Consider the following 11,773-nt stretch of genomic DNA (forward strand, 5'->3'; position numbering starts at 1 on the left):
TTTCTATTATTATTTTTTTAATTGAAAATGCCAAAATAAATATAAGGAGGACATCCAAAGACTGTCAAAATGAACACATCAGTCAACCATAACTAGAACAAGACACATCTGACAGAAAATACAAAACTTTGACGTGCCATACAAGAACTGGAACATACATTTTCATATAAATAATGACAACATAGCAATATGACAGCCATGCAGCCACAAACAGTAGCATGATACAAAAGCCAGCAACCAACTATATAGTTTTGGCCATTAATTTCTGTTGTTAACGTAGCCACTAACTATATAGTTTTTGCCATTAATTTCTATGAACGCCTCGTCTAAATTCAGGACGGAGAAAGTTATATTATTTGTTCATACTCGTATTTTGTTTCTTCTATTTCACTCCGCTCCCAACAAAACAGCCACCTTAATATTATCAATGTTTTATTTATTCATTCCAAACGAGACTTCTATAAAACAAAGGCCTGTTTCATTGCATTTTGAGAGAGAAAACATTAATAACCTCTTAATGGCAGACGCAGGAATAACCATCCTCTGTTGCCCTTAATTTTTCTTCTTATCCTGGTCTCAACGACTGCTTCTGAAGACTTGAATGAAAAGGTAAAATCTTCATCTCCCTCTATTTGACGTGTTACCTTTCAAAATATTTTACTAACTTAACATTTTTCCTTCTGCCAAATCAGCTTTACATAGTGTACATGGGTGATGTTCCATCCCCAGATAAACAAGATTACTCCCAAACAGCAGCAACTACGTCCCACTTTTCATTGCTTCACTCTTTACTTAGAAGGTTATTATATAATTTTTTCTTCATGTATGTCCACTCTGTTCTAAAAGAGGAACTATTTTCTAATTTAATTTTTTTTCAATATGCTTATTAAAGCCATGAGGCAGTACAGAAATCTTTGGTTCACAGTTATTGGAAGAGCTTTAACGGATTTGCAGCTTGGCTTTCATCATCTCATGTCCAACACCTGTCAAGTAAGATTGCCCCCAAAATGGATGCTGTATTTAACAAAAAGAAATTCTAGGAATTATTAGAATGTTTTTTTTTCCCGTTTCAGATAATATGCATTAAAAGGCTTCTTTGTGAATTATAGATATAGACGGTGTAATTTCGGTGTTTGAAAGCAAAAATATTGAACTATTGACAACTAAATCATGGGATTTTGTGGGACTACCTCTGACTCAACAAACCAATCATTCGGAATATCAAAGTGATGTAATTGTTGGCGTTATAGATACAGGTATAAATACAAACAATAGAAGATGGGTTCACATGTTTCCTACATTTGTCTCTATATATTCATTTTGAAAAAAATCTCTTAGCCAATTTACACTGATTTGATTGTAGGAGTATGGCCGGAATCAGAATGCTTTGATGATGCTGGATTGGGTTCCGTTCCCTCAAAATGGAGGGGAGTGTGCCAGACAACACCCGACTTCAAAGCTTGCAATAAGTACTACAACAGAACTAAATCCTTTTCCGATGCAGAAATATTTAGACAGTAAACTCTCTTGAGATTTTACTGTGCTGACAAATGTGTTTACTTGTTTCCCAGGAAAATAATAGGTGCAAGCTTTTATTATAAGGGCTATGGATCTCAACCACCTGCGGGTGAATTTGTCTCTCCAAGAGATTTATCTGGACATGGAACACACACCTCTTCCATAGCCGCTGGAAGCATTGTAAGAAATGCCAGCCTCTTTGGACTAGCCCAAGGAGACGTACGTGGAGGAGTACCTGGTGCAAGGATTGCTATATACAAGGTCTGTTGGTTGAATTCATGCAATTGTGCAGATATACTTGCCGCATTTGATGATGCAATCTATGACGGTGTAGATGTCATTTCTGTTTCACTTGGGGGTGGTGGACACGGGATTCTCACATATGACTACTTTGAAGATTGCATTGCAATAGGAGCATTTCATTCTATGAAGAGAGGAATCTTAACATCAAACGGTGCTTGTAACGATGGCACTTTGGGATCTGTTTGCAATTATTCCCCCTGGTCTCTGACAGTGGCTGCAAGTACCATTGATCGCCATTTCGAATCACAACTTACTTTAGGAAACCGAATATCTTTTGAGGTAAATCAAGTTTCATTGTGTTCCACTGATATTAAGTGATCAAGTTATAATATTTTGAATTTAATGGTGAGGTAGGGGCATGCTATAAACACATTCACAATGGAGCAGCCTTGGTATCCTTTAGTATATGGAGGAGACGCTGCTAATGTTTCTGGTGGATTTTCTTCAGATGACTCTAGGTGAAATGCATAACCACATCACATGAAATTGATTAAGAATTACATTCTTAAATTAGATTTGTTCATTTAGTTGAATTTAAATCTCTCCATTTGTATGAATGTGAATTTGGTCAGTGGTTGTGGGTTATATTCCCTGGATCGCAGCGTAGTGGAAGGAAAAATAGTACTTTGCTACTTGTCAAACCCCAGTGATCTGCCAGATGGTGGAGTGTACGTCTCTGGAGGTGCAGGTGCCATAATAATGTATGATATTACGAATGATACAGCTTTCTCGTTCATGGTCCCTGCCACAGTTATTTCTTCCGAACAGGGAGAGGTTATCAAATCTTACATCAATTCCACAAGGTAAATGCATAAATGAAATGAATTACTTTTCCCCTCTTGAAAATTTTGTTTGATGGAGTAGAAAGTCACGACTTGTACTATATAAATTAGAGCTCAATCTCATTAGGATATCCGTAGCACAATCTCAAATAGATATATGTAAGTGATATTAGTTTTGATAAGTGATATTAGTTTTTTATCAAAGTAAAATAGTTTTGGAGGGATTTCAAAAAATCTTTTATAATAAACAACAATTAGTATCATGAGAGAACCAAATGCAAATTAACAGCTGGTCAACAACAAAACAAAAGAGAGAACAAAGGTTCAATAGCCTTGAAAGGCTACAGAATATTCTTTAACATTTTTTAAGCTTCAGCATTCTTGCGAATCAGACCTTCATTGATGTTGAAAATGTGGGTTTGATCATTCTTACCTTTATCATGGGTACGCGTTTTATTGAAGTGGCCAAGAGAAGTTGATGTTGAAAATGTGGGCTTGATCATTCTTACCTTTGTCATGGTACGCATTTTAGTGAAGTGGCCAAGACCAGGTCCTGTATGCGTGTCATGTTGATTTGCGGCAACATTCTTTCCATTATCCTCCACAGAAGTAGAAGGGGAGCCAAAATTACCCTTTGACAAACCTTTAAGGGTTTGTGCCTTATCATTTAACTATCTAAGATCATTAGAATTATTCTACATAGTAGTTCTACTCATAGCCACAATAGCCCTAAGCTTATCATGAATCTTATCAATGGTCTTTACAAGAGACCTGATCTTTTTCCCATGAACCAACTTCATAGAATTCGTATCCTTGACCACATTTTGGATAAGAGCTGGCATTTTATCTGGATTATCCACATATGGGGTCCTATTCAAACTATTCAGACCCAATTTCACTTTGTCATTAAGGGTATTAACTAGACATCCTTTTATCCTCGATTACAGAATGAGATGAATTAGGGCCTCTTTTCTTCTTTTCTTTTATGTTTTTATGCTTTGAAGATTTAGATGATTCCCCTACCTGAGATTTATCCTTCATAGGAGAGCCAAGGGTTAGGGATTCTGGAACATACTCCTTTGAGGGCACATAATCAGAGTCTTTTTTATCTATTTCATACCCATGAGGCCAATTGGGGGCATAATTATCCTTCTTAGGGAATTTGTGATTACCAATATGATAGCAAGCATCATCAGAAAGAAAGGGCAACTTTAGATCTAATAGAAAAATTAGAGAAATGATGGCAAACATTTTGGGCAAACTCAATTTTGTGTTTAGAATAAGACGGTTGTATTTAGTTCAATTTTGTGGACAATACTAGTTAAAAGGGACAAGATATTTTATAATCTGACTACAAGCTTCTTTGACCTCTTTCTTATCCTAATCTAAGTCTGTTTGAGTAGCATCTATTATGAAATCTTTTATTAATGAAAGTAAGAAAGTTTCAAAATTGAGTTTCTTTCAGTAGCATCTATTATAAAAAATAAGCTTTTCTCCTCTTTCTCAAATAAATTTAGAAAGCTTTCAAATTCTAGAAGTCATTAAAAAGAGAGTTCTATGTCTTTATAGGTAGATTTAAGCTATTCTACATTTAGAAAAACTTTATAGGATTTAATAAGGTGGTAAATAATCATATTTTCAAAAAAGAAAAATTGCACTCACTTAGAAAAATTGTGAATAAGTAACCTATTAGAATATATGTGTCATAAAACTATTGATTATGACGTGCTCTAGAATTCTATCTATTTTCATTATGTTTAGAATGATTTGTAGGGATGGATGGATATTAATCAAATATTTAATACACAAAAATATTAAATAGAGAATTTTGGCCAAATTACTTGGAGTATCATAGCATTGGACTATTCATGATTTCATTTCTTGATCAATTAAGAAAAACCTCTACAAATTGCTTCTATTTATAGATATTCCACATCTAATCATATCTATCATTTTGACTAATAGAAAGTGGGAGAGGGTTCATACCCTTTACATAATTAGGAGGATCTCACAAGCAGTGAAACCCCCAAACACCCCAAAAAGAGGACATCCCTTTTTGAAAAACAGTGCTTAAGACCTAGGCACCCAATAGGTGAGAACAAAGCTCCCAAAGCCTCAATAGGATTTCATTCTTAGAACAAAGGGGTTTTGGAGAGCACTCTGAACCATAACCCAAACAAAAACCCTTGCATTGACAGGACAATAAAGGAATGTAAAACCTTACAGGGGGTTTTGGAAGGCACCCCACAACCTTAGAGGAACACCTAGCCATTCCTGTAGAAAAAAAAGCATACTCAAACGGACTAGCCCAAACATGCTTAGAGGAACCTCAATAAGCCACCTAACGACATAACTTATTAGGCAGAAAATCCCAAAAAGAAAGATCACTTGGGGGGAGGCCCCACAAAGATCCCAGAACCTACCACAAATGAGAGATCCAAAGCGAAAACTAGAAAGGCACAAGTGATAGGGGAAGCAAGGGAAAAATGTAAAAGTCATCCACAATGATAGCAACGTCCAAAAGCAGCAAGAATCCACAATTATAACATATGCACAAAAAATAGAGCCCACTCTAGTTAGGCACCCATAGGGTAACTAGCCCTCAAAAAAAAGCCTTTGCACTAACAGAACAATCAAGTAATCTAAAACCTATGAGGGGGTTTTGGAAGGCACCTGACAACTTTAGAGGAACACCTAGCCATTCGTGTAAAAAATAAACACTCAGATGGACTAGCCCAAACATGCTCAGAGGTATGTCAATAAGCTACCTGACGACATAAGTTCTTAGGAAAAAAATCCCAGAGAGAAAGATCACCTAGGGAGAGGCTCTAGCCAAAAACCCAAAGAAACAGAGATCCCATAACCTACCACAAGCGAGAGATCCAGAGGGAAAACCAAAAAGGCACAAGTGATAGAGGAAGCGAGGCTAAAAGTAGAAGTCCTCCACAATGACAATAGCCTCCTCCAAAAGTAGCAAGAATCCACAATAATAGTAGATGCACAAAAAAAAAAAGAGCCCACTCTGGTTAGGCGCCCATAGGGTAACCTGCCCTCAACATCCATTCCAGATCCACCCATCACAACACAAGGAAACCTGCTATCAAAGGAAGCTAGGCCATCATGAAGAACGAAGACCACACCCCAGAAACTCACAACATCAAATGAAAACTTTATGAACACTGCACAAACAAGGGTCACCTCAATAGACAACACGGTATCTCCATAAACCCTGACCTACACGATAAACAAATTGAAGGCCATCTGAAAGAAAAGGATAACAACCCAAAAGGGCCCCGAGCACATAGAACCAAAATCCAGATACAGAGGAGAAAAATCTAAAACATAAGGATTTTGGGAAGATAAACAAGCGAGTAAAAGAAAACCCCTCCAGCACTGTAGTACAGCCTCGAACTGGGAAGTACGGCTGCCGAAAAAGTAAGTCAAAAAGAGAGAACACAGCCCGCATCTCCCAACACACAAAGAAAAGTTGCAAATCTGAGCCAGACACACCGTAATGGCAGCAAACAGAAAAATGGGAGTGAAAAGGACTGCGTCAAAGTCGAAAACCCCTGACCAAGAAGCCAATTTCCACCACCGAGCAGCCCTGCGCCAGGGCCAAATGGCATCAGGGATAGACGAGTCAGAAGAAGCATCCTAACTCAGCACCACCAAAGATACCCAAGCACTGAAGCATCTTGACTCAACAGTTGTAAGAAAAACGACTTTTGCAGGCAAGAAGGCCTCTGTAGGGAAGACGACCCCAAAAAGCAGGGAAAAAGGCTAAACAGCAGCCGCCGCCACTAAGGAATAGATAGCAAACCCTAAAGAGGGGAGCAAATGGGCCCAGGAACAGATCAAAGGAACCAAAAGTGCTAAGACTCCAAGAAGTACCGCTGAGGCCAAAAATAGAGGGCATAGAAGAAAACCCCCCAAACACAAACTCTCCCAACGAGGGGAGAATTGAAAAGCCGCACATACGACATTCCAAGGCACGCATAACAAAGCGAAACCACCATCTAGATCATCCTCTTGTCTTGCACCTTCCCCATTCTCAGAGACCCTATCTCTACCTCCTCTGCCGCTCTCCTTCCCCATATCTTCCGTTCTTAATCATATCTATCATTAAAAACCTCTAAAAAATTCATTGAACTCATTTTATTTTTTGAAATTTTTTATGTAAAACTCTCCAATCCTTAATCTTGTCTATTCAAGACGCCTTTCGTAAAAAATTATACAATTTTTTTTTTCAATTAATTAATAATATCGTAAGAGAAATGAAGCATCAATATGATTTTGGATATTAAGGCCTTCCAAGATTAGAGAGCTTGTTCATATGTTTGGAAGTACTCACCCATATAAAAGATAATGTCGATGTCCAATTATTAAGATTTACATTCATAATTGGTTAAGAAGTTTGAACCCTACTCAACATCAACAATGAAAAATGGAAATGAAAAATGGAACAAATATATATGATAAAACAAAAGAATGTGAAACCAAAAGCCATTGTTTTATTATTTTCAAAGAGCTCTAACATAACTAGTTCAATAAAACCGTGTTTGTAGTATGTTTGTATGAAAATTTTAAATAAATTCATGCTTTAAAAGGCGCCTTATGTTTAAATTCCGTACGTTTCACTAGGTCTTCTATTGCAAGTATAGCAAAAAGTGTAGCTGAGAATGATTTACCTGCACCTATACTAGCTCAATTCTCATCTAAAGGTCCCAACCCAATCACACCAGATCTTCTGAAGGTAAGAAGACTAAAATATCTTCTTGGAATTTGAAATTTCTTTTCCAAAAATTGCTCTTACTAACCATTGAACTAATCCATTCACGTCATATTTCCTCGACAGCCTGATATCACCGCACCAGGTGTAGATATTCTAGCGGCTTGGTCAAATGCTGCACCATTGAGCATGGATCCTTTGGACAAAAGAGTAGTGGATTTTAACATACTATCTGGAACATCCATGGCATGCCCTCATGCCACAGGAGCAGCTGCCTATGTCAAGTCATTTCATCCTGACTGGTCTCCTGCTGCTATCAAATCCGCTCTCATGACCACAGGTGGATATCCATTCCAGTACCCAAAAATTGTATACATTCATTTATTTTTCTTAACTAGCTTCACAACAACATTTGTGATGCAGCATCAACATTGGATGCAACATTAGATGGCAATGAAGCTGCAGAACTAGGATATGGTGCAGGGCAGATTAATCCCCTCAAGGCCATCAATCCAGGTCTTGTGTATGACGCGAATGCAAATTCTTATCTCAACATGCTATGTAGCCAAGGATACAGTGAAACATCTTTACGCTTACTGACAGGAGAATTTATTAGTTGTTCTTCAAATTTATCTAAAAATGGAGTATGGGAACTTAACTACCCTTCCATAATGGTTATTAGCAATGCAAGCGAGCCCTTTCTTGCTCAATTCCCAAGAACGGTTACAAATGTGGGACCTGCAAAATCGACTTACGAAGCCAAAATAAATGCGCCCTTTGGAATGAACGTGACAGTGGAACCAGATATACTCACTTTCACGTCCTCCAACCAGAAGATGTCATACAATGTGAAAATTGAAAGTCGAGTTGTACCAAATGATAAGGCTTTACTATCAGGTGCATTGACTTGGAGCTATGGCAATTACAGTGTGCGCAGCCCCATTCTTGTGTATTATAAAGTGAAATACTAAGATAATCATGTCCTCTTCATTAGGCATTGCCTCCGAAATTGCGCCAGTAAAACCAAAACTAAATGTCCTTGACCTAATTCCTGGTTCTGTTTTGCTTCTGGTTTTTCCGTAATGATTTTTACCAACTAAAAATTGCTGGAAATTTGTCACAAATGATCAACATGACCTATTGTGAACATAATTTTTTTTTTTTTCAATAAAAGTGGATTATTCCACTAAACTTTTTTATTAATATTTTTTATTTTTTACACAGTATTCAAAGAACATATCGGAAGAAAGAAAACCTTCGGTCACAGCTCATAAAATAAACCTATAGTATCTAACAGATCAGTTTATACATCTCGCCCAAAACCACATACAAAATGCGGTCACAACACATATGATATCAGTTTTACATAGAGCCCATATGGCAATTTGCAAACCCATAGGATAATTTTCAAATGTAGACTCCACAGCTGCTATCAATGGAAGAAGACAAAAGTTTCCAAAGCCCTGTGCCAAATCCTATGAGCCAAAAACCTTCCTGCCAAAAAAGAAAGTATCAAAAAACCTTTGGAAAAACACTATTGTATCAAATACCTTGAGGTCGAACTCTCCTCCATACAACGAACATGAATACTTGAAATAAAAGGGGAAAGTGGGAATAATTATCATCATAAAATTTTACATCAACATTACTCAAAAAAATCACATAACTATTGCTGCAAGCCTTCCCATACCTTAGAAGGAATTTCCTCAAAACCCACCTCTCGCTGATTAGCATTGCTATCAATGGCTAAATTTGCCAAATAATCCGCAATCTTATTAACTTCTCTGTAACAATTTGATAATAAAAAAGATTCAAACAATTCTATTTTTTGTAAAATGAGATCAAGTATATACTACAAATTCCAACAATTCGATTTCTTTTTCATAACACATTGAACAATCACCATAAAATCACCTTCAATTTTTAAGTCCTTAATTCCCAAAGAGATTGCCATATCCAATCCAAAAGACAAAGCATGAAATTCTGCATAATTGTTAGTTTTAAAACCAATAGCATGACACTTAGCTCAAATAAAATTTGCATTGTGATCATAAATTACCATGCCTACCCTAGCCGGCCCCGGGTTACCACGAGAGGCCCCATCAAAATTCAGTTTAAAGTGCCCCTGTGGAGGAGGTTTCCATCTAGCAGAGCATCTCTTACCTATTCCATCATTCTTTTTTAAAATTGAACCATGAGAGGGTACAACCACATCTTCCAAACTCTAGTAACTCTATGATCCCAGTGCAAAAAGAAGTAAGATTTTCCAAATTCTTATAAATAAATGACAAAGCAACCTCAGAGATTGAAGACTCAATTTTTAATAGAACCTCAGACATAAGAGAACTTATTTTTTTAAATATCTTGTTGTTTTTCTTTAGCCAAACACTCCAAATCACAATAGATGGAGATATGATCCAAAGGCATGCATAAAAAGATGAGGCAAATATAAAGGGCCAAGATCTAAAATGGGAAATGAGATCCTTACCAATAATAAAGGATATATTTAACTTCTAAAACAACCACTACCAACATTCATAAGCATAATCACAATGTAGGAACAGGTGTGAAGAAGATTCCAAATATTTGTTACAAAGGACACAAGGGAAAACAACAGTAATACCAAGCCTATCTAGTCTCATACCTGTAAGGACTCTGTCCTGAACTGCCAACCAAGCAAAGGCTCCAGCTTTAAGAAGACAAGTCGAATGCCAAAACAACTTATAAGGCCAGGATGATAAATCTTTAGCAACCATAAGAGAGTTGTAACCATCTTTAATAGTGTACTTACCCGAAATATTCTTTGTCCAAATAAGTTCATCCTCGAAATCAGAAAGAAATACAATTCTATCCCCCAAAATCTTCTCAAAATCTAATTTCATACTTTGATCAACATCTAAAAAATCATTTGACTTCCATCTAGCTAGCTTAAGGGGTCCACTAGTCACAATTTCAAAATAATCTACTACAAAAACACCCCAAAGGGAGGAAAGCATAGTGATCAGAGGAGACCAATTCCTAATATTCACCAGAGGTGTGTGTCCATTCCATACTTCATCCTAGAATCTGACCTTTCTACCATTATGAACAATCCATGAGAGATGAGGCAAAATAACTAATCTACATTTACAAAGGAAATTCCAAATAGTAGAACCCAAAGGCAAATTTGAGACTTTAAAAATGTACTCTCTCGGTCCATTATTTAAATATTTGGAAAATATAATCTATGCCCATAAGAAGCTATTTGGTTGAAGAGAATAATTTCTTGTCATAGGAGATAAAGGCGCTCAAGGATGAAGTAGAAAGGTTGGAAGATGAGATGAAAAGGAGTAAAGTGGCTCAGAAAAGTTCAAACGATGATGAAGAGAAGAGAGTCAGTGATTTGGTTGAAAATAATAGTACATTGTCACATGAGATAAAGGCGCTGAAGGTTGAATTAGCAAGGTTGGAAGATGAACTCAAAAGGAGCAAAGTGGCTCAGAAAATTTCAAACGATGATGAGGAGAAGAGAGTTAGTGATTTGGTAGAAGAGAATAATACCTTGTCACTCCACCCTTCTATTTCCATGCTACCGGTCACAGATGATTCATCTGTGATGACTAGAGATCAATGTGAACATAGGATAACCCACATCTATGACGTTGTTGAACTTGTTTGGGTGACTTATAAAGAATTACATAATACAATGAATGAGTCTCATGTCAGGGAAACAGTCAGGATGAGATGCTACTTAAAAAATTGGTCTCCTCAAATTAGATGTTTACAATTGTTGCTGGAACATGCAAATTTGGATGATATTACTGACAATTCCATTTTGAAATTCAATGAAAAGTTTGATTATCTATGCAATATTCTACAAAATCATATCTTTTTTAGAAAAAAGTTTATTCAGTTGGTGAGGTTTTATGAAGAGCGACCAATACAGGTTCCTCCTCTTTTGATAGCAGAAGGGGAGCTGAAGAGATTTTCAATTTGAAGGTTTGATTTTTTCCTTAATGTTAGACAAGCAACAAGAAGATATGATAATTTTGGCGTTATAAACATGGGAGTGCTGAATTCTATGCTGGAGAAACTTTAGTCCATTGAGTATTGGATGCTTGAGTTTTGCAGGATTGTGGCGATAGTGCATGATCAATATAATAATGATCATATGATGCAAGTGAAACAATTTCCTAGGCGGTGGCTGGGTACTAAGGTAGAGATATTTTCGAACAAACTTACAAAGCAAAAGCTCCATTTTTAATTGGAGATGCACTTTTTTTTACAACTACATGTTACATATACGTATACATACATACATTTATTAATTCCAGTATCCATGATGGGATAAATTTTATTTGTTCTACTTCTCGTTACTTGGATCTGAAAGTGAATATGTTATTTATTTTTCAGCTGAAAGTGAATATGTCATTTATTTTACAAGTTGTCTTTGCATATGGGA

General features: G+C 36.6%; 1 protein-coding gene across 1 annotated transcript; it reads left to right on the forward strand.

The window, feature by feature from the left end:
* Window positions 1-707: 707 nt before the first annotated feature.
* On the forward strand, window positions 708-11,308 carry LOC131059789 (subtilisin-like protease SBT4.14). Its single transcript, XM_057992826.1, has 11 exons — window positions 708-799; window positions 893-990; window positions 1,110-1,256; window positions 1,364-1,469; window positions 1,572-2,100; window positions 2,176-2,279; window positions 2,394-2,624; window positions 7,245-7,356; window positions 7,459-7,672; window positions 7,756-8,291; window positions 10,607-11,308. Exons 1-11 carry the CDS (start codon window positions 708-710, stop codon window positions 11,306-11,308), a joined length of 2,871 nt encoding a protein of 956 aa, XP_057848809.1.
* Window positions 11,309-11,773: the final 465 nt, after the last annotated feature.

The sequence above is a fragment of the Cryptomeria japonica genome, chromosome 3 (genome assembly GCF_030272615.1).
Source record: "Cryptomeria japonica chromosome 3, Sugi_1.0, whole genome shotgun sequence".
NCBI classification, from domain to species: domain Eukaryota; kingdom Viridiplantae; phylum Streptophyta; class Pinopsida; order Cupressales; family Cupressaceae; genus Cryptomeria; species Cryptomeria japonica.